This window comes from Vulpes lagopus, chromosome 1, assembly GCF_018345385.1.
Source record: "Vulpes lagopus strain Blue_001 chromosome 1, ASM1834538v1, whole genome shotgun sequence".
Classification (NCBI taxonomy): Eukaryota; Metazoa; Chordata; class Mammalia; order Carnivora; family Canidae; genus Vulpes; species Vulpes lagopus.
In genome coordinates this window covers 176,060,263-176,085,186 of record NC_054824.1, presented here as the reverse complement: position 1 = coordinate 176,085,186, position 24,924 = coordinate 176,060,263, and the positions used below count along the sequence as shown (strand labels likewise).

The window sequence follows — 24,924 nt, the reverse complement described above, 5'->3', positions numbered from 1 at the left end:
GTTTACAGTCACTTTGGCGCAATGCCATACTACTTTAAAAGGCCAGAAGAGGGATCCCTGGGTGGTGCAGCGGTTTGGCACCTGCCTTTGGCCCAGGGCGCGATCCTGGAGACCCAGGATCGAATCCCACATCGGGCTCCCGGTGCATGGAGCCTGCTTCTCCCTCTGCCTATGTCTCTGCCTCTCTCTCTCTCTCTGTGACTATCACAAATAAATAATAAAAAAAAAAAAAAATTAAAAAAAAAAAAAAGGCCAGAAGAGTGAACAGGGGCATACTCGAGGGCAAAATCTATTCTTTTACCCATTAAAATTTGAGATTTAGTTGTAACTCTCCCTGTGACTTATAATATCCTTTAAAATAAGTGGTGAGTTCTGCTTTTCATAAGCTCAGAGTAGTTCACAGGTTAACAGTTACAAATTCAGGACAAAACACAAAAAGGAATTAGTAGAATGCACTGGGGAGGGACTAGAGACAGGTCAACACCAGAGGAATGTCAACACTGGGAAGACAGGAATGGCACTGGGAGAGTCTTCCATTTTTTCCAGCTTTTTACCTGAGAATAATTTCTAATTAGCGCCACCCAGGGAGACCTAAAATTTACATGAGAATATGTAGTCTTACTGGTTGAAGAACAAGAGGACAGAATTAGGATGACCATAGCAGCTGGAAAGACAGGAATCCCAGAAAGAAACAGACTCAGAGGGGGAGTCATGACTTCAAACCACTGACTGAGCCCTGCACTGTGTGACAGGGCAGACTCCAGGCAGGAGAAGGCCTCATGATCCATAGCCAGCTCAAGAGAGGTGTGCCCAGAGCCACCCAGGAAACTTAACTCTTCAGGAAATATAATCGTTTCTTTCTTTTTGTTTCCTCCAAATTAGATATCCTTAAAGAGTTGAGGTTTTTAGGAAAGTCTGTTAAACTTCATCCTGATACTAGAAGAATTTTTTTTAAACTAAAAAATTAAAAAATTGGATTTTAGGGATGCCTGGGTGGCTCAGCAGTTGAGTGTCTGCCTTCAGCTCAGCGCATGATCCTGGAATCCCGGGATCGAGTTCTGAATCGGGCTTCCTGCATGGAGCTTGCTTCTCCCTCTGCCTGTGTCTCTGCCTCTCTCTGTATGTCTCTCATGAATAAATAAATAAAATCTTTAAAAAAAAATGGATTTTATTTTTAAGTGGATGGCATTACAAATTACTTTTTACTTTTAGATAATTTCATACTATCTTAACACAGTTTTGCAATATAGGTAGCACTCTTTAAACTACTCCCTTCTACTACATTGAATAGTAGCCAAATGGTTTGGGAAATTAATTGCATTACTTTTTGACTTATAAAAATATACTATCTCTATATACATAAAATCAGGCCTAATCAACCTAAGGATAACTTAGCAGGAGCCACAGGGCTAGAGAATATCTTAAAATAGTATTTAAAACATCTTTATAAGGAGAAAAGTGACTAAAAATATGGCTGAATTAAAAAGAGAAAGTTGGGTTTACCATCTGAACTCCTGAAAGAACATGGTAAGGTTGGTGAGGAATATATTGCTTTAAATGGTGGTGAGTGCGGGAATGGGGCTGTGTTTTAACAGAACGCCTTCCCTACCATCTGCCTAGAAGAGCCTGGACACTCTCTTGCCTTAGGAAATGGCCAGGGCGGCAGACCAAATGCTCCCTCAAGAGCAATCTACTTTTATTACTCTGTTTGATCACCATGGGATTAAAATATTAAAACAACTAATCCCATGATATGGCAAAGTATCAAATGCACTCAATACTAGTCCTCTTGGAATCAAATAAAAGGCATTCTTATGGGATATAAAGAAGTAAACAAATAAATAAAAGAAATAAATCTTCCCAATACCAGTAACTATCCAAATGAGAAACCAGCTTCTAATTTTCAAGAAACAAAAACTCTAATTATCAGTAATCCAGAATGTACTCTTGAATACAGAGTATTCTACAAAAATCCATTGAATCAGATTTAAGAGCACTAGATAAATTACACTTGCAAAAAAAAAAAAGATATAAATAATGCTTAGCAGCTGGCACCTCTATATATTTGAGTTAGAACATTTGAATTTTCATGTTACCAAGAATCCAAAATGGGAGCTAACAAACAACATGGCTAAACCCTCAAAGTAAGTTATGCCAACTACAAGTAAAGGACTTAATAAGCAAGCAGGAAAATTTTGAGATGGACAGTTCCTGCTTTCAAAATCCTAATGATGTAGCAGAGGGAAAAGAAGAGTAAACATATCCTCTAAAACTAGATATGGTAAATGTTGCGTAAGGAGTTTAAAGAACTTCTGTGTTAAGTTTAAAGGAAGGGGTGTGTGTGCCTACTTATAGCACAGGATACATGGAAATGGTATCACTTGTGTTGGCCTAAAAGAGGAAGTAGGATTTAAAAATCTTTTTAAATAAAGTAACACATTGCATCTAGTTTTCAAGAGTCAGAGTACTACAAGGTTCACAATGAAGAGTAATGACCCTGTATTTTCCCTCCTAGACACCTGTTTTCCAGATACAACTCCTTCCATTTTCTTTTGCTATTTACCTCCATATTACTTACAAGCAACCTACTACCACTATTTCTGGATTATCCGGTTTCATATATATTCATTGACTTGTTGCGATGGAAGATCAGGATTTGGGTCTCTTACCCCTTCTCCTTTCAGTTTCCTCCTCCTCTTCTCCTACAGTTAGTATTTCCCTTCTCAATGCCAACTCTGTCCTTTGGAGCTACGCTTACTAGTTGATGTTCTATTCATTTTCTCACGTGTCTATTCCCTCTATCGGGCTGTGCTGTCCTCATCATTGCATACCCAGTGTGTATATCAGTGCTTAATCCTTCATGGGAACTCAAGTTTGCTGAACGGAACTAAAATGAAAGTAATCTGCTGGCGTAAAACTTAGGAGGTGCCATCTGTAGACAGCCATCAGTACCATGGGAATAGTTAAGTGACACCACCAGGGTTAGTGTGATAAGAATAACTCAGAAATGCAGAAACTACTTGCCTCCAAAAACAGATTTATGGACAAGAACAGATACTGTCAAATTTAACATATCGGAATATCTCCCAGCATTCAAGTCCCAGAAGTCTTGCTCTGAGCCACCGTCTTGAGGTAAGCTGCTCAAGGCTTCATCCTCAACATAATGAAATGTAATATTTATAGCTTCCCCCAATCCACTAGCAAGGCTTAAGAAGGAAAAAAAGAAGCCCACTTAGTTATCTGAAAATAGATTTCAGCAACTCAGATATAAGCTTTTACCTACTTCAACCCAGGGACAAACCAAGGATCTGAGGCAGCAAACCCAGGGTCGTAGAGAATTCTGAGTTCCTTGAACGCTGATGGAGAAAGGGAGAAGGCAGGCAGCACCTTGGCCACCGCTTCCTTGCACAGCTGGGAAAGTTCAGCCTGGGGCCCCTATCCCTTGAGCCCAGCTCCTGCTCCTTGTGATCCTCAAAATTGTAGTAAATCCACATGTCACACGAGGGTATAAACAACGAGGGGGCATTGTTCAGACCTCAAACTTATTTATTACATCTTTATTAGTGTTCTATATTGAGACACAATAAGATATTTAACAAATAAATGCTTGCTGAAGTAAATGGTCAAGCAAAATACAACACTATGATATTTACTTAAGAGAATCACTATTACACTTTCCCTGAGTCTAACGACTTTTAGAAATTTTTTGTTAAGACTATTTTGGGGTGCAGTTTAAGGTTCCCAGCAAAACTGAGGGGAAGACACACAGAATTCTCCCTATATGCCTAATGACTTTTGAAAACTTTTTAAGATAATTTCACATTCAAAGAAAAGTTGTAAAAATAGTATAGAGAATTCACATTCACATATATGCTTCACCCAGATTCCCCAAATATCAATATTCTCCATATTTGCTTTATGTTACCATTTTTTCTCCCTATATGCATATATATATGTGTGTATATATGATTTTTCGACTTTTGAGAGGAAGTTACAGAGAGTGTTCCCTAAGTCCTTCCATGTGTATTTTCTAAATACAAAGACAGTCTCTAACGTAACCACAGTGGAAGGATCAAAATCAGGTAATTTCAAATTAACACTGATATAATACTATTATCTAATCTATAAACTATGGAAAAAGAAAAAAAGAAGGTATCATGCTTTAGGAAGAGGAATACAGTAGTAAAATAAACAATGACTGAAGATAGAACCAATATTAATAAAGGGAATATTTAATAAGCAAATATATTCCAGGTAAAAGGTAATGAGGTGTGAGCTAGGCTGTGGCATTTAGATTAAAAAACAACAACAACAACAACAAAGGGGTAGAAACAAACATTACAGAGGTTTCCGTCATAGGAACTGGTAGCTGAATTTGAGAGAGAGAATTAAACTAAAAGGTGAAAGAGTCAAAGGAACTCCAAAATGTTCATTCTGGGTGAGTGCAGAATGATGTTAACATAAACCCCAACTGGACAGCCAGGAGAGACAAGTTTGTGTGAAGAAAAATGAGTTCAGTTTTAGAAATACTAGGCTTGCAGAAGCAACAGGCGATCCCAGTGGAGGAAAGGAAGTAAAATGAGGATCTGGAACTTGGGAGAAGGCCGGGGAACTAGAGGTATGTCTCTTTGGGAGCTGTTTCTGTTTACTCTCCTACTATGAACTCACACCTCCACAGACAAAAGAGGCTAAAAACAGGCTCCTGGAGAAGTCTATATTTAAGCAATCTGTCATTGTGTGTGTGTGTGTGTGTGTGTGTGTGTGTGTGTGTGTGTATGAGATCCTGTATTAAATGAAAGGTTAGACAAAAAGACCTAGCTAGCCCTGCCACTTCTTAGATTCAATTCAACAACTGCAAGTAACTAAAAGATAGTGATAGTAGTCAGTGACAGTTATTCATTTCAAAATTAAAAGCTAAGAATTTTTTATTTGGGGGGACATATTTCCAACAACATTAAGTTAAAAAACAAAAAGGTTTTGAGTATCAATGGCAGTCATTGTGATTAAACTTGAAGAGACATGAAAGTGCAAAGGACATGGTAAAACCCACGGGGCCGGGAGGTGGGGAGAGAGTGCTTCATTTCCAAAGCTTGTCACAGTTCTCCATATCACATTATATCCAGATTCAGATACCGAAAACAACTTAGCAAATTAGGTTGTGGTCTTCATTCTCGACTATGTTAACATATGTTAACAAGTACAAAATTTCTTGCATGTTTAACTTTCTATAAATATTTGGAAGGAAATGATGTTACATCGGGGCGCCTGTGTGGCTCAGTCAGTTGGGCAGCTGACTCTCGATTTCGGCTAAGGTCATGATCTCAGGGTCCTGAGATCGAGGCCTGCGTCAGGCTCCGCACTCCCCTTGCTCCTCTTCCTGCTCTCTCGCGCGCGCGCGCGCTCTCTCTCTCTCTCTCTCTCTCTATATATATATATATATATATGTATATCTTTTTAAAACAAATAAAAAATGACATCTTAAAAGAAAAGAAATTAAGTCTGTCTTCTAAGTAAAAGATGAAGTTTATCTCACTTGAAATGATGGTTCACCTCTTTCAAATCTCAACTTCATTACAGAAACACAGAATTCAACCCACAAACTCAGTCAAACTTCAATTAAGACCAGTAATTCAATGCCTCCAGCATCCTGAATGGTGACAAACTAAAACGTTTTCTTTTCTTAAAGGAAAGGGGAGGAAAAAACTGCTGGTGCAAAAAAAGAGAAAGAACTTGTGGGTGGTGAGCATTAATAAAAACAGCCAAGCATAACTAAAAACCTGAAGATTAAACTTAATGTGTAGCTTTCCATTTTCCAACTAGAAGCTCCAAATAGTGACCTCTGACTAAAATGTCCAGCCTTTTCCAGGGAAAAGCTACGATATGGAGGCAAAGCAGCAGAAAACAAGAGATGATAAGAAAAGGAGACAGAAAGAAGAGAATTACCAGAAACAGCAAAAATAGGGGTGAAGTGAGCAATAATTCTAAACAGGGATAGAGAAAAGCTCTAGCATAAGAAAAACTAAAGATAGGACATTGTTTTCTTCTGCTAGGAAAAAAAGAAAGCCACTTTTAGCTCCAGAGGCAAGCTTAGTACCTCCCTCCCAGGTGGGTAATTTTGGGGCTGGGGTGGAGGGTGGTAAACCTCTAAGCATGCATCATTAGTGTCTAAATGTGTGTTCACTCAAGGGTGAACTACTGTAGAGTTATTCACAGTTCCTGGGAAAAGGTGACCTGAAATTTGGTCCCCATTAAGTTAAATAACTGATTTTCACTATATTAATTTTATTCTCCTTTATTACAACTTTTACACCAAAAAAGTATTATAGACATTTAAGCCCTTTAAAGTTCACTTTTAATTATGGATAAAGCACTAGAACATGAAAATCTAGACTAGAATTTCAATATGCTGGACACAAAGGGGTAAAATCTATGTAGTGTCTATTAAATGATACTTATTTTATTTATTTTTATTTTTTAAAGATTTTTATTTATTTGAGACAGAGCAAGAGCGAGAGAGAGATCACTGAGGGAAAGGGAAAAGTAAGCTCTCTGGCTGAGCAGAGAGCCAGACGTGGGGCTCGATTCCCAGGACCCTGGGATGGTGATCTGAGCTAAAGGCAGACACTTAATATACTGAGCCACCCAGGTGCCCCGAATGGTATTTTATTTTTTAAAGATTTTATTTATTCATGACAGACACAGAGAGAGAGAGAGAGAGAGAGGCAGAGACATAGATGGAGAAGCAGGCTCCATGCAGGGGGCCCAACGTGGGACTTGATCCCGGGTCTCCAGGATCACATCCTGGGCTGAAGGCGGCGCTAAACTGCTGGGCCACCGGGGCTGCCCCCGAATGTTATTTTAAATGTGAATTTATTACATTCTTAAAACTACCTGATGAAAATGCTTTTGTTGCAATTATGGATTATTAGACGAAAATTCTAAGTTCTGCAGGCAATTTCTTTTTTCCATTAGTTTTTTATTTTTATTTTTATTTTTTTTTTAATTTTTTTTTAATTTTTTATTTATTTATGATAGTCACAGAGAGAGAGAGAGGCAGAGACACAGGCAGAGGGAGAAGCAGGCTCCATGCACCGGGAGCCTGATGTGGGATTCGATCCCGGGTCTCCAGGATCGCGCCCTGGGCCAAAGGCAGGCGCTAAACCGCTGCGCCACCCAGGGATCCCTCCATTAGTTTTTTAAATCGAAAAATTAATACATTCACGTTGTAAAAAACAAACTCAAATAGTATAATGAGAAGTCCCTCCCCACCAGAGGCATTCACTGTTAACAGAGAATCACTGTGCTATATAGAACCAATGGTCCTAAACCACTTCATTTGTTGAATAGTCTTTGTTCCACTGATATGTAATACTTACTTAATCATACACAAGTCCCCAAGTCTGGATTTTCTAATCTTTCCATTGGTCTGGTCCTGCCCTCATACTACACTGTTTTACACAGTAAGCCTTGACATTTGGTAGGATGTTTCTTTCATTTTCAAACTGTCTTTGCTATATTCACAGTTATCTTTACTCTCTTGAATTTTAGAACAATTTCATCAAGTTTTGAGAAAAACCCTCCTAGATTGCAATTATGTAATTGCCATTATGTTAAATTTATAGATTAATTCGGGAGAACTGACATCTTTGTAATTTTGAGTCTTCCCCTCTATAAGCACGGTCTCTCCAACTATTCAGTTCTTTTATGTTCAATGAAGCTTTATATTTTTTCTTCATAAAAGTCTTACACACTTTTTGTTACATCTTACTGTGAGGTACTTTATAGTCTTCTTGCTTCTGAGAATAGTATTTTTCTTTAAAGATTGTATTTCCTATTTATTGCCAGGATAAGGGATACCACTGATTTTTCTGTAGTGATTTTATATCAAGCACTAGGTGTTACATGTACTAATGAATTATTGAACTCTATATCTGAAACTAATGATGTCAAGTAATATACTGAGTAACTCAATTTAAATAAAAAGACTGATGAACGCTATAAATAGATGGTCAATTCAGTTTCTTGGATTATCTATGTAGACTACTGGGATGGTTAACTTTATTTGTCAACTTGACTGGGCTATGGAATGCTCAGATAGCTGGGAAAAATAAAGGTATGTCTAGAAGAGACTAACATTTGAATCAGTAGACTAAGAAGACTGCCCCCACCAATGCAGGCGGGCACCATTCAATCCACTGAGGGCCTGAACAGAACAAAAAGTACGAGAAGGGTGAATCCACTCTCTCTGCTTGAGCTAAGATATCCATCTTCTCCTGACTTAGGGACATCAGTGTACCTGCTTCTTGGGCTTTTAGACTCAGATAAGGACTGGATAGATGTCATCCTCTCCTACCCTCCCATTTGCAAACGTTGGGACTCAGACTGAATTTACCACTGGCTTCCCTGGTTCTTCAGCTTGCAAACAACAGATTATGAGACTTCTCAGCCTCCATAATCATGAAAACCAATTCCTAAATTGAATCTTCTCTTATATATCTACTCTATATATCCTCTCGGTTCTATTTCTCTGAAGAAACCTTGACTAAAACAACTATTAGTCATCCCAGTGGATGATTTAGGGTTCATTTTTCAATAACGTTTAGAACATTTCCAAACCTTTACAGTTTGGACTACGGGGAAAAACGCTTTCTAATGGCTCACGAAATAAGACTATGAACCTCCTTATACGATCACAAGGAGGGTTTTCAGGCGAAACTGATCCTCATTATGTGTTATGTGCCAGAAGAGGCCTCAATTCTGAACTGAAAGTCCTGACATCATTGTTTGGGATTAAAGGGATGGAATGAGGAAGTATCATTTTTCCCTCAAAGCATAGGATATATTTGTTTGAAATTTATTTATTTTATTTATTTTTTTAAGTAGGCTCCTCACTCAGCATAGAGCCTGATGGGGGACTTGAAACTCAGGACCCTGAAATCAAGGCCTGAGCTGAGATCAAGAGGCAGATGCTTAACTGACTGGGCCACCCAGGTGCCCAGTTTTGAGATTTTTAACTAAAAACAGCATTCAAAAACTATTTCTGACAGACAACCAGATATGATATGCCTCCTGATGGAAGTAAACATCACCATTTATGACGTATTTCTAGTCAAGCAAATTCAAACTTCAATCTGATGAAGTTTTAGTATCTGCCTCCCAATTAATAGAAAATAGAGTAGCCAGAGGAATACACAGGATAAAATAAGCAAAATCAAAATCATAGCAAATTCTACAGGGCATATAATCTGGTATCCTAAAAAAAAAAATACTATAAGGAAAAGAACAAAGAGGGGGGAATCTGTAAATAAAAAGAAATATAAGAGATATATTAACCAATTGCAATCTAACTGAATCCAAACTTTTAAAAAAAATAATTTACGAGAGAATTCAGAAAATTTGCTAACTCCCTAGATATTTGATGGTCTTAATGAACTGTTATTGATGCTTTAAAAATATGGTAATATGGAATTTCTTTACAAAAGAATTATTGTATTTCAGAGAATATGTAATGAAATATTTACAAATGAAATGATATGCTGAGACTTGCTTCAGAATAATCCAGTAGGATCTCGGAAATAGCACAGGGAAAACAACATTTCACATAAAAGTAAGATAGGTACATGGGCTGAATTTATAGGTTTGGTATTTTTCATAATAAAAATTTTGGAGGAAAAACTACTTCTGCAATTATAGCCTCTAAAACTCATAAATACTTGTGACTTTTTAATTTTGTTGTTTTAGAAAGTAAGGGGAAAAAAACAGAAAGGAGAACCAAAATGATGTATTAATCACAAATATATGAGGTTTATGTATAAAATTACTAAAATATCAGATTGTTTTTAAGTTTTGGTAATTTTTCTCATAAATAAGTTTTTCCTTCATCTCTTGACAATAACTCTCCCTATTCAGATATCATTTTAATAACACTCTACAAGCTAATATCAGAAATAACAGGTTAAAAATATCTATTTTAAAGGAATCTAAAACATGGGGTGGAGGGAACTATAGGTAAGTACTAATATATTCAGCATGGTGTTATTAAAAGTCAAAACATGACAAGTCTATAGCTAATAAGGAAATGGTTCATTAAATGTATACACTAAGTAGGATTTTGGAAAGCCACTAAAAATGTAAAGACTGTAACAATATTTTAAAATACTTATAAAATTTGTAATCTTAATACCTAGTATAGGAAGTATGGGTATAATTTCATTAAAATGTTCATATGGGATAAAGTAGAATATAAATAACTTTTATGCATATTATAGCTACAGCTACATTAAAAATATACATAAGAACTAATGTTAAAAAGAAATGTACAGGAATTTTATGTCAGCAGGCTGGAAAGTTTACCCTCTATGAAATATTTACCCTCTACCCATAGTTTACCCTCTATGAAATATTTTCTAAAGTTGCATTCTTTTATTTTTTAAAATAAACTTAATATTTTACAAAGTATATAATAAACTTAATATTTTACAAAGTATATAATGGAGGACATCTAACAACATTAAAGAAATATAATCCTTTAATCCCTGCCAAATCCAAAATATTATCATTTCAACATGTCATCAAGAAAAATTACATTCCTTTTTCCTACTAGTTGTTGAAATCCACTGTGTATTTTACATTTACAAAACATCTCAAATCAGACTAGCCACATTTTAGATGCTCAATAGCCACATGTGACTAGTGGCTGTCTAGTGGCTAGTGCATGTCTAGACAGCGTAAACTTTAGCCTTCATACATTCATAAATACTGTATTCCTACTATATGTCAGCACTGCTCTGGGAATTGTGAATAAGACAAAGTATCTGCTCTCATGGAGGTTATGTTCTAGATGGGGAAGACAGACATCACTGAGTAAACCAGTAAGATTTCTAACAGTGATTGAATACCTAGATAAAGATGCTAGTAGCTTCCTCCCAATCTTACGTTTCATGGTAGTGTATTTTACTATCAGATTGCAGGATTATCACACTCATCTCATAAATATGAAACGCGAGGCCTAAATAATGATATAATATTTCAAATGTATCACATTTGCAAAAATTAAAGGTGATGACTTTGACAAACATATTGGAAGAGTGATCTCATATATTGCTAATGAGACTGTAATCTGATGTGACTACTTTGAGAACTATTTGACTAGCACTCCCATGCTGGACACATACATACCCTACTTTAACTCTAGCATATGCTTAGTGAAACAGGTATAAAAAATGTTCATTGGAACATTGTTTCTTATAATACCAAAAATATGAGAGAACAGGTATCCAACAAGAGGAGAAGGAATTGATAATGTGACAATCAGGTCATGGGAACAGAACAGTTAAATAGTGTGAATAGTTCAAATGAATGAATGTAAAAATGAAAAATCTAGAAAATAATGCAGAGTTGAAAAATATATGTTGTAAAATGATAAATCACCTATGATTACATACATTTTAAAAGACATACAGGACAACGTTATATATTATAAACATATCTATATAATAAAAATATTAGGACAGGAAGGCTACACACCAAGTTATGACACTAGTGGCTTCCATGGAAGAAAGGAAGGGATGGAATTAGGAGGGGAAATAAGGGCAACTTAACTAAAGAATCCTTTTCTGAATTAACTTTCTCTGAAATTGAAAATAAGTTCTTGCTCAAAGACCCTAGTTAGATGCCTTCTCCAAAGTCACCAAAATTCCAGTCAAATAAGACATGAAAGTAGCACCTCTGTATTTTGTAATCTATCTATCCTATTACACTCAAGGTTTTATCTTTTTTTTTTTTTTAAGATTTAAAAAATAAACATATAAGCTACTTCCACCCAAGAGGACCATTTTTCAAACTCACTGTCCTAATTTGGCGTGAAACAGACATTTATATTAAGGACACCAATTGCTTTTTTTTTTTTTTTAAGATTTTATTTATTCATGAGAGACAGAGCGACACAGGCAGAGGGAGAAGCAGGCTCCATGCAGGGAGCCTGACGTGGGACTCGATCCTGGGTCTTTAGGATCAGGCCGTGGGCTGAAGGCGGTGCTAACCCGCTGAGCCACCCGGCTGCCCTACTTTTGCTTTTATCCTTATAAACATTCTATTCTTGTAGTTAAAATCTAATCATGTTTAATTTTCCTATTAAGCCCTTAACAGCAGCACGCTGTGCTCATTACTTCTTTAATAGGAAGAAGCTGTCTTCCAGTGTGACAATAATAAAAGGGAAAGTGGGAGGAAAAGTTGTTCCCTCAAATGTTTCTTATAATTAAGGCTTATTAGTTCCTTTTTTAAAACAAGCACTATTTTTGAAAAAAGATCAATAATGTGGTTGTATGCATCCTAATAAAAAATATTCTCCTAGTTAAACAATACATAATATTGGGAAATAAAGAGTAAGAAAGGACATCTTTTCTCTTAAAATAATAAGTGGCTTGGGGTACCTGAGTGGCTCAGTTAGTTAAGCATCTGCCTTCCGCTCAGGTCATGATCTCGGGGTCCTGGGATTGAGCCCCACATCAGGCTCCCTGCTCAGTGGGAAGCCTGCTTCTCCCTTTCCCTCTGCCTGCTGCTTCCCCTGCTTGTGTTTTCTGTGTCAAATAAATAAATAAAAATTTAAAACTTTCTTTCTAAAAAAGAAAAAATGGCTTAAGATTAATTTGTGGGGAATGCTAATTTACTAACACTGGATTAATCAATAATCCACACACTTTACATATCTTACTAATAGTACTTTATTTTTAAGTTGCTTTGTGGTTTTCAAAAAAAATTTTTTTTTATCAGTGAATCATTTGATGCTCAAATAATGCATTCACTGAAGCTGGGGCAACCTCTAGCCAGGAAGGTCCTCAGATGGGCTGCCTGAGGAGTTACATATGCATTGAGTTTAATTAGCAAAATGGGCTGGGTACCGAATTACCACTTACTGCAAGTTTTCCAAAGAATAAGCTATAAACATTTGCCTTAAAAGTTTGACTTTTGACAGATAACAACATTATCTATTTGTAAGGTATGATCTAGTAATATAACCATGTCACAAATGTTTGCTCTCTCATTTTGTGGTATTTTAGAAAAGTATTCTATAGCAATATAGTAACATATATATTTAGGGCTTGTCTCTTTCAGAAATCCCAAAAATCAACATATAAACCCAAGAAGTAAGAAGTGAATGGACAATGCAGAGAACGGCTATTGGGGGGAAAAATGCTTACTTCAGAACATTTGAAATAAGCTATTGCATTCTTATGCTTTTTACTAAGCATCAATACAGAAACTTAAAATCTAGAAGAATACTCTGCTGCACATTCTGGTAATCCACAGTCTTATTTAAATAAAGACCAAAATTTTTAAAGCATTTTAGTTTTTCTAACACATTATAACTGGGATCACTCTATAGGGGAAAGTGCCTTTAAAAAAAAAGTTTTATTGATTTAAGTCATCTCTACACCCAGTGTGGGGCTTGAACTCATGACCTTGAGATCAAGAGTCACATGCCCCCAGAAATGCCATTTTTGCTCAGAAATCTCCATACATCTGTCACAGTATTCTGATGAGGTACGGAACAGGTAGTAGGATTTACCTGGCAGCCTTGACAATGATTTCCAAGAAAAGAAATGTATTATAAAAATTAAAAATGGCCCAACTGCAGATTAATGTTAAATAATGTTAAATGATGACAACTGTATTGTTTAAGTACATTCTGATGGTCAAGAATGTTACAGTGTTCTAAGAGCACTCAGCCACCCAGAGGCACAGATGCATCACACAGGAAAGGACAGTTACTGCCCTCCATGAAATTTACCTAAAATATGATCAAAGTACTTTATACATAGAGACTTAAATTTTTCCTTAACCTATTTATATTTTCAACTTGGAATTTCCCTTAGAATTGCATCATTTAATTATTATCATCTCCAAATTTGCTTTGATTTGATCTCAAATGGTCTTTTAAGTGGTACTAGTGTTCTAGGATTTATATATATATATTAGGTATTTTCATAAGCTTCTACTAGCTGTTTTTTATGTCTTTTAAAATGGAGAATTTAAAATACATGCGGTATTCTAAGTGGGATCTGATAAATACTGAGCAGAAGGCATAATCAATTTTTGACTTTCACATGTATACTTCTCTAGATTATACTTAAAAAACAAACAAACAAACAAACAAGCAACAGTACCAACTTGCCCACCTACACCATAATCACCAAGTAATCATTTCAAACTAAATTCTCTAAGAATGAGGGGGTGCTTTAAAAAAAAAAGCCAGTGGGGCTCAAAAGAAAAATACTTTCTACATAGTATGAAACAAAATTGGCTTGTACTATATGGCTAAATAGAAAGGTCCTGGATAAATTATTCTTAATTGCAGGAAAAAAACATACATTCATTAATTATTTTTAAAAATCTGCCTATGGATGAAGATAAGCAAGGCAACATTAAGCAAAAGCACTTTTTCCCTTCTCTCTGAGCACCTATTCCCTGCTCTAACCAGTCAAAGCTGTTTAGTTTTTCTTGTCAGCATCCCCACATTGAAAGAGAAAGAGATTTAACCTCAGTTATTTATATTATTCACATTTGTGTATATATGATTTTCAATGTTGCATTTTAAATCTCTTATTCTGGGATCCCTGGGTGGCGCAGCGGTTTGGCGCCTGCCTTTGGCCCAGGGCGCGATCCTGGAGACCCGGGATCGAATCCCATGTCGGGCTCCTGGTGCATGGAGCCTACTTCTCCCTCTGCCTGTGTCTCTGCCCCTCTCTCTCAGATCTCTCTGTGACTATCATAAATAAAAATTTAAAAAATTAAAAAAAATAAATCTCTTATTCTAATTGAAAACATATCACCCTTGTTTAAAATTTTAAAAATATAACCAAACAACTGGAGAGTTTGAACAAAAACCAATCTCTCTGAGAACAGGAAAAAAAATGGGTAAGGAATACCATGTTTGTTTAAATTTATTTTAATTTCAATGGTGTTATTCCTACCAGTAAAAATCCAAGATAAGCAATAAATTTTATTTTGGAATTGAGAAAACTAGAGGTGGAGGGAAGGCCCTCAAAACCCCAACCAAACCAAAATACAACCCTTTTTTCCCCTATTTCCCAGGGTATCCAGATGGACTAAAACAATATGGGAGGCAACCTAGTCAACCTGTAGGTGATAAGAGATTCATCCCTGGGAGCTGTCACGGACACGGCCCACATCCCTTTCTCACGAGCTTCTTGCAAACCCTCAAAGGGATCCTGATGCCAAAACATCTCTTTCTCTCTGGCCTCTTTAATCTCCCCTCCTTTTTCGATCTGAACAAAAGTCCTTCCCTTTTCCTAACATTGGTTAGACAATAAACTCTTTTTATTAAATTTCTGTAAACAGTTTATCTACCTGTTCTAAGACTCCTAGGATGTGTATGTTTGTGTGTGTGAATATGCATGTATAAACAAATAACTGGGCAAAATGTGTACTATAATATTTTAGGATATGATTCTATATCATGATTTAATCTCTGCTAATCTAATATTTTAGAATTTTCCTTATTATTTCTATGTCTGATAATAAAGTTTTTATAATCAAATAGATCTCTGAGAAGTTTCAATTTTAGCAATAGAAGTATTTTCCCATATCAAGGTAACCATTCTGCATTTTATCTACTATTTGGTTTTTATCTCTAAATTAGGAATCCTTAATCTTTTTAAAATCCTTAATCTATTTTGAGACTAGATCGAAAGCTGTGAAACTACTCTGCAGAAAACTGCAGACATACAAAACACTTTGCACAGACACTAAGTTAAAAAATTCTCAGAAGTTAGATAATAGCTATACTTGTGGTGAGCATAATGTATGGAGAAACTGAATCACTATGTTGTACACCTGAAGCTAACGTAACACTATGTCCACTATGCTCAAATAAAAAAAAATTGTTTTAAATTAAAGTAATATCTGATTTTGAAGGCAAAAAAAAAATTATCAGGTCCATCCAAGTTAAGAACCTCTGCTTCAAGTGAATTTAAGTACATTAAACTTTTATTAAAATAATTTTGTGAAAAATGGGTATTTCTTCAATTCCTTAGATCTCTTATGATTCCATTCATTTTTTTAATCTATAAACTAAAATTTTCTTTTTATTGGGTTAAAAAAAGAAAGCAGGGTCAACTATAATAGGGTGCTTATATAATTAATGTTTTCTTCCTTGCCTCAGTTCAGGGTACGATGTGTTAGGAAGATCTACATATATCCAATGCACGTACAATCTACATGTGTCCAAAACATATACATAAGAGTCATGTAATTTGGGTTTGGACACCAGAATTGAGTTTCATTTATAGACTACAATTTAATAATTTACTGAAGGCTAGATAAGTTTCATATATATGAAAATAAAACTTCCTGGAGAAATTCAAGGTCTAACACACTGCATTATATACAGTGCTCAGGATGACATACGTGGAATGGAGTCAGGAAGGTCACCAAGAATTGCTTTCTGATCTTACACATGAACTTCACAATTTGGCAATTTAAGTCACACAGCAAAATCAACTGTAATTTTATGGTCATCTCTTACATACCAAAAACTCAAATTGCAACATTTAAGTTTTAAAATTTTAGTTTCAAATTATTCCAACTTTGTACTTCTATTTGTAAAACTATGATGGCTTATGCATATGAAAACATGTACCTATTTACTTTTAATGAGTATGTAATTTGAGTAGCTTTCCTCTTGTAATGAATGAGGGCTTTTGTGGCAATTGTGATCTTCTGGGGTACCAACTACTCACTTTGTTACTTGGTTGCCATGGGTGAGATCTTTGACCAGAAAATAGAGTAAAGATAAATGGCTTATAAAGTAGTCAAATCTATGCAGGCCTCATCAGCATCATGCTTTAATACAAACAGCTTTCAAAAAAGCAATCTATATTAAAAAAATCTCAAAAAAAAAAAAAAAATCTCAAGAAGCTGGTGCAGATTATTCAATAAATGTTTTTGCTGTTTATGCAAATGACATGTTAAAATGTTAAATATTAAAACATTAAAAATTGTAAAGTATAAGTTTTAGCTAAATTTCCAATTTAATCATTTAAAAAAGTCTTATGTGATGTAGTGATTTAAAAACAAATCCCCATTTCTATTAATATAAATCTACTTAGCCCAAATGAGTACACATTTATGCTTGATGTTTGCCTCTAATTACTTTTGCTCAGAGTTTCAGGCAATCAAGTAATCATAGTGCCACCAGAATGCATTTTTAGACACTTTTATCACCCAGTGAAAATAAATACTTCAAATGATATTTTCATATTAAAAAGTCAGCATTAAGAATGATATTGAGCCAACTATTTTCACTAATAATTAAAAATGTAATACTAAAACACTGCCTTGAGATAGTACTTTTATGTTGGATATATGCTGAGTACTAACACAAAATTCTTACCTGTAATGTACATGTGTGACTGTTGGTTTCCTGTACCCAAGGATCCAGGTTTGAATATCTATGGGTTCAGCTTTGGGATAAGCTATAGTTGTATCTATTATCCACTGGAGGCCTTTTGATTTGCTCTCTGAGGACAAAGCAAAGAACAACTTAAAATTGGATCAATTTTTATATTATTTAAAATAATATAGTATAAAGCATGTTGATGTATCTTTTGCTTTATGAAAATATGATGAACTTTGGTGTTACTGTTTCACATGATACACTTAAGATGATACCAAGCATTTCCTATATGAAATGGCTGAATCTCAAACAAATGAACAAATAACAGAGCACTATTAATTACTGGACATGCACATTCAAGCATTCAATAAGGATGCACTATCAAGGTCTAATTTTATATTTTATCACTCATAAAAACTGACTTATGAAAAAGTCAGAAGCTAAAGTATCAAACCACAAAAGTAAAAAAACAGACCTCAAAATAAAACAAATCCATTCACCAAATACAATCTAAACACCAAGATTTGTGATACTTGGAAGATATTAATAAATACTTGGAATAGGCCCCAAATTAAGCATTTTATTGACACATGATTGTAGCTGCTGTTCTTATTTAACACAAATTTTAAAAACTCCCATTTTAGCAAGAGTTCTATGCAAATAAAGCAGTAAAACTGTCCACTCTTTGGTAGGTACAACAGGTAACATTGTAGTGAGAGGGGGTGGGAATGTTCTGTCTGCTTTGGTTGTTTGGTACACTGCTTTTATTCCCAGCATGGAGTACAAAGCTGAGCAAGAGGTGAGAGGGGAATCCTCCCAGAGAATGCAGATAGCCGGACTTGGGTGATAGTCTGTCCTTTATTTGGTATTTAAGAGAGCTCTAAAAAAATAAAACTTACTCTCAAACATAAGTCAAATGTGTACTAAGAATCAATGATATTTTATTTTTGTATATCAAATCACTAAAAGGTGACTTTAAGCTTTAAAAAAATTTAAACAATATTCTGAAGGGGACAAAATACCACAAAAATAGGTTAAGAAAATAGTTATGTTTAAATATCTTATTGTTAAAGGAACAGAGTTTAAGTAAAGAAACACATTTTAACAAGCTATCAGTGATGTACATGCTAAAATGTTTAGTAGTAAAGTATACTGATGCCTGCAACTTACTTTGAGTGCATTAAAAAATAAACAAGATGGTCTAATTTTATGGATAGAAGGATGGAAAAAGACATAATAAGGCAAATAATACAGTAAAATGTTAATTACAGAATCTAGTTGGCCAGCTAATGGATATTAACTGTAAAATTCTTTCAACTTTTTATGTATGCTTTTCATTTTTATAATAAAATGGTTGGAAAAAATTACCAGAGTTCTGTTTAATATCTATTAAATCATACAATAAACAAAAAAAATACCCTTTTAAGGTTAATTAGACACAATTTTGACATGTATATGGAATACATACATATATATTTTTCTTTTTCTTTTTTTTAAGTAGGCTCTATACCCAGTTTGGAGCCCAATGTGGGGCCCAAACTCATGACCATAAGATTAAGACCTGAGCCGAGATCAAGAGTCAGATGCCCAACCAACTGAGCCATCTAGATGCCCCAGTATTTGGATCATATATTATTATTATTATTTTTGGATCATATATTAAAACAGACATGAAGACATGTTCTCTATTTATATGGAGCAAAACACAAAAAGTAAATATTAACATTAGAGAAAATAAAACACAAAATATCAAAACACAGAAGAAAATGGTAAAATAAAAGTAAAACTAGTTTTGGAGTATATAACTTTCTAGAATTTCTTATAATTTTCCTATTCCTATTTTAGCTAGAATAAAATTTTAACCAAGGTAAGATAAATAATAAGCTATTTGGTTTTCATTATAAAAAGAAATTGTTTCTCTCCAAGAGAAAAAACATTTTCTTCATGATTGTGGGATCAGTATGACAATAGCCCCTACCCTTGTGATCTAGAACACCACAGGGTATTATTGACTGGGCAAAACTATTTAAAAAACAGCAGTCTTTATTAGTGCAACTAATCCTATTTGGAAGACCTTTGCCTTCAAGCTTTGGCTTGGCTGACATTGCCACCCTGTCTGTCTGAAGCTATTCTGAACTTTCCTTTTCTATTAAAAGACTCTTTCAATTTGTCTTTTTAATAGACGATGAAAGATTAAGAGAGTTGACTGCCAAGCAACTGCTTAAAAAAAAAAAAAAAAAAACGAAAACTCAGCGCAGTCTTATAGGCATTATCTCCATGTCTGGTCCTAACCATCATTAAAAACATAAATTTCTGAGGGCAAATCATTTCCATTTTTATTTTTTCTAAAGAGCATTTTCTTGTTTTTTTAAAAGATTTATTTATTTGAGAGAAAGAGAGAGAGAGAGGGAGAAGGAGCACAAGCACAGGGAGGGGCAGAGGGAAAAGCAGACTCCCCAGGGAGCAGGGAGCCCACTGGAAGGCTAGATCCCAGGCCCTAGGGACCATGACTCCAGCCAAAGGCAGATGTTTCACCAACTGAGCTACCCAGGCACCCCTAAATTTTTCTTAAATTGCAAAATATTACTAGGAAACAGGCCTAGTGTATTTCTTTTAGTTTTTTTAATTTATCATTTATCACTAGGTTTCATAGTGTCTTGGATAAACTTGTTTATTAAAACAGTGTTGGGCATCCCGGGTGGCTCAGCAGTAAGGTGCTGCCTTCGGCCCGGGGCGTGATCCTGGAGACCTGGGATCCAGTCCCGCATCGGGCTCCCTGCATGGAGCCAGCTTCTCCCTCTGCCTGTGTCTCTGCCTCTCTCTCTCTCTCTCTCTGTGTCTATCATAAATAAAAATTTAAAAAATTAAAAAAAATAAATCTCTTATTCTAATTGAAAACATATCACCCTTGTTTAAAATTTTAAAAATATAACCAAACAACTGGAGAGTTTGAACAAAAACCAATCTCTCTGAGAACAGGAAAAAAAATGGGTAAGGAATACCATGTTTGTTTAAATTTATTTTAATTTCAATGGTGTTATTCCTACCAGTAAAAATCCAAGATAAGCAATAAATTTTATTTTGGAATTGAGAAAACTAGAGGTGGAGGGAAGGCCCTCAAAACCCCAACCAAACCAAAATACAACCCTTTTTTCCCCTATTTCCCAGGGTATCCAGATGGACTAAAACAATATGGGAGGCAACCTAGTCAACCTGTAGGTGATAAGAGATTCATCCCTGGGAGCTGTCACGGACACGGCCCACATCCCTTTCTCACGAGCTTCTTGCAAACCCTCAAAGGGATCCTGATGCCAAAACATCTCTTTCTCTCTGGCCTCTTTAATCTCCCCTCCTTTTTCGATCTGAACAAAAGTCCTTCCCTTTTCCTAACATTGGTTAGACAATAAACTCTTTTTATTAAATTTCTGTAAACAGTTTATCTACCTGTTCTAAGACTCCTAGGATGTGTATGTTTGTGTGTGTGAATATGCATGTATAAACAAATAACTGGGCAAAATGTGTACTATAATATTTTAGGATATGATTCTATATCATGATTTAATCTCTGCTAATCTAATATTTTAGAATTTTCCTTATTATTTCTATGTCTGATAATAAAGTTTTTATAATCAAATAGATCTCTGAGAAGTTTCAATTTTAGCAATAGAAGTATTTTCCCATATCAAGGTAACCATTCTGCATTTTATCTACTATTTGGTTTTTATCTCTAAATTAGGAATCCTTAATCTTTTTAAAATCCTTAATCTATTTTGAGACTAGATCGAAAGCTGTGAAACTACTCTGCAGAAAACTGCAGACATACAAAACACTTTGCACAGACACTAAGTTAAAAAATTCTCAGAAGTTAGATAATAGCTATACTTGTGGTGAGCATAATGTATGGAGAAACTGAATCACTATGTTGTACACCTGAAGCTAACGTAACACTATGTCCACTATGCTCAAATAAAAAAAAATTGTTTTAAATTAAAGTAATATCTGATTTTGAAGGCAAAAAAAAAATTATCAGGTCCATCCAAGTTAAGAACCTCTGCTTCAAGTGAATTTAAGTACATTAAACTTTTATTAAAATAATTTTGTGAAAAATGGGTATTTCTTCAATTCCTTAGATCTCTTATGATTCCATTCATTTTTTTAATCTATAAACTAAAATTTTCTTTTTATTGGGTTAAAAAAAGAAAGCAGGGTCAACTATAATAGGGTGCTTATATAATTAATGTTTTCTTCCTTGCCTCAGAGTTCAGGGTACGATGTGTTAGGAAGATCTACATATATCCAATGCACGTACAATCTACATGTGTCCAAAACATATACATAAGAGTCATGTAATTTGGGTTTGGACACCAGAATTGAGTTTCATTTATAGACTACAATTTAATAATTTACTGAAGGCTAGATAAGTTTCATATATATGAAAATAAAACTTCCTGGAGAAATTCAAGGTCTAACACACTGCATTATATACAGTGCTCAGGATGACATACGTGGAATGGAGTCAGGAAGGTCACCAAGAATTGCTTTCTGATCTTACACATGAACTTCACAATTTGGCAATTTAAGTCACACAGCAAAATCAACTGTAATTTTATGGTCATCTCTTACATACCAAAAACTCAAATTGCAACATTTAAGTTTTAAAATTTTAGTTTCAAATTATTCCAACTTTGTACTTCTATTTGTAAAACTATGATGGCTTATGCATATGAAAACATGTACCTATTTACTTTTAATGAGTATGTAATTTGAGTAGCTTTCCTCTTGTAATGAATGAGGGCTTTTGTGGCAATTGTGATCTTCTGGGGTACCAACTACTCACTTTGTTACTTGGTTGCCATGGGTGAGATCTTTGACCAGAAAATAGAGTAAAGATAAATGGCTTATAAAGTAGTCAAATCTATGCAGGCCTCATCAGCATCATGCTTTAATACAAACAGCTTTCAAAAAAGCAATCTATATTAAAAAAATCTCAAGAAGCTGGTGCAGATTATTCAATAAATGTTTTTGCTGTTTATGCAAATGACATGTTAAAATGTTAAATATTAAAACATTAAAAATTGTAAAGTATAAGTTTTAGCTAAATTTCCAATTTAATCATTTAAAAAAGTCTTATGTGATGTAGTGATTTAAAAACAAATCCCCATTTCTATTAATATAAATCTACTTAGCCCAAATGAGTACACATTTATGCTTGATGTTTGCCTCTAATTACTTTTGCTCAGAGTTTCAGGCAATCAAGTAATCATAGTGCCACCAGAATGCATTTTTAGACACTTTTATCACCCAGTGAAAATAAATACTTCAAATGATATTTTCATATTAAAAAGTCAGCATTAAGAATGATATTGAGCCAACTATTTTCACTAATAATTAAAAATGTAATACTAAAACACTGCCTTGAGATAGTACTTTTATGTTGGATATATGCTGAGTACTAACACAAAATTCTTACCTGTAATGTACATGTGTGACTGTTGGTTTCCTGTACCCAAGGATCCAGGTTTGAATATCTATGGGTTCAGCTTTGGGATAAGCTATAGTTGTATCTATTATCCACTGGAGGCCTTTTGATTTGCTCTCTGAGGACAAAGCAAAGAACAACTTAAAATTGGATCAATTTTTATATTATTTAAAATAATATAGTATAAAGCATGTTGATGTATCTTTTGCTTTATGAAAATATGATGAACTTTGGTGTTACTGTTTCACATGATACACTTAAGATGATACCAAGCATTTCCTATATGAAATGGCTGAATCTCAAACAAATGAACAAATAACAGAGCACTATTAATTACTGGACATGCACATTCAAGCATTCAATAAGGATGCACTATCAAGGTCTAATTTTATATTTTATCACTCATAAAAACTGACTTATGAAAAAGTCAGAAGCTAAAGTATCAAACCACAAAAGTAAAAAAACAGACCTCAAAATAAAACAAATCCATTCACCAAATACAATCTAAACACCAAGATTTGTGATACTTGGAAGATATTAATAAATACTTGGAATAGGCCCCAAATTAAGCATTTTATTGACACATGATTGTCAGCTGCTGTTCTTATTTAACACAAATTTTAAAAACTCCCATTTTAGCAAGAGTTCTATGCAAATAAAGCAGTAAAACTGTCCACTCTTTGGTAGGTACAACAGGTAACATTGTAGTGAGAGGGGGTGGGAATGTTCTGTCTGCTTTGGTTGTTTGGTACACTGCTTTTATTCCCAGCATGGAGTACAAAGCTGAGCAAGAGGTGAGAGGGGAATCCTCCCAGAGAATGCAGATAGCCGGACTTGGGTGATAGTCTGTCCTTTATTTGGTATTTAAGAGAGCTCTAAAAAAATAAAACTTACTCTCAAACATAAGTCAAATGTGTACTAAGAATCAATGATATTTTATTTTTGTATATCAAATCACTAAAAGGTGACTTTAAGCTTTAAAAAAATTTAAACAATATTCTGAAGGGGACAAAATACCACAAAAATAGGTTAAGAAAATAGTTATGTTTAAATATCTTATTGTTAAAGGAACAGAGTTTAAGTAAAGAAACACATTTTAACAAGCTATCAGTGATGTACATGCTAAAATGTTTAGTAGTAAAGTATACTGATGCCTGCAACTTACTTTGAGTGCATTAAAAAATAAACAAGATGGTCTAATTTTATGGATAGAAGGATGGAAAAAGACATAATAAGGCAAATAATACAGTAAAATGTTAATTACAGAATCTAGTTGGCCAGCTAATGGATATTAACTGTAAAATTCTTTCAACTTTTTATGTATGCTTTTCATTTTTATAATAAAATGGTTGGAAAAAATTACCAGAGTTCTGTTTAATATCTATTAAATCATACAATAAACAAAAAAAATACCCTTTTAAGGTTAATTAGACACAATTTTGACATGTATATGGAATACATACATATATATTTTTCTTTTTCTTTTTTTTTAAGTAGGCTCTATACCCAGTTTGGAGCCCAATGTGGGGCCCAAACTCATGACCATAAGATTAAGACCTGAGCCGAGATCAAGAGTCAGATGCCCAACCAACTGAGCCATCTAGATGCCCCAGTATTTGGATCATATATTATTATTATTATTTTTGGATCATATATTAAAACAGACATGAAGACATGTTCTCTATTTATATGGAGCAAAACACAAAAAGTAAATATTAACATTAGAGAAAATAAAACACAAAATATCAAAACACAGAAGAAAATGGTAAAATAAAAGTAAAACTAGTTTTGGAGTATATAACTTTCTAGAATTTCTTATAATTTTCCTATTCCTATTTTAGCTAGAATAAAATTTTAACCAAGGTAAGATAAATAATAAGCTATTTGGTTTTCATTATAAAAAGAAATTGTTTCTCTCCAAGAGAAAAAACATTTTCTTCATGATTGTGGGATCAGTATGACAATAGCCCCTACCCTTGTGATCTAGAACACCACAGGGTATTATTGACTGGGCAAAACTATTTAAAAA

At 34.5% G+C, this 24,924-nt stretch overlaps 1 protein-coding gene across 1 annotated transcript in view; it reads right to left on the bottom strand.

The window, feature by feature from the left end:
- Window positions 1-24,924, bottom strand: part of LPGAT1 (lysophosphatidylglycerol acyltransferase 1) — an 86,993-nt gene that overhangs the window by 16,514 nt on the left and 45,555 nt on the right. Inside the window, 1 exon segment of the mRNA XM_041757555.1 lies at window positions 22,887-23,013. Coding sequence (XP_041613489.1) covers window positions 22,887-23,013 — 127 coding nt within the window.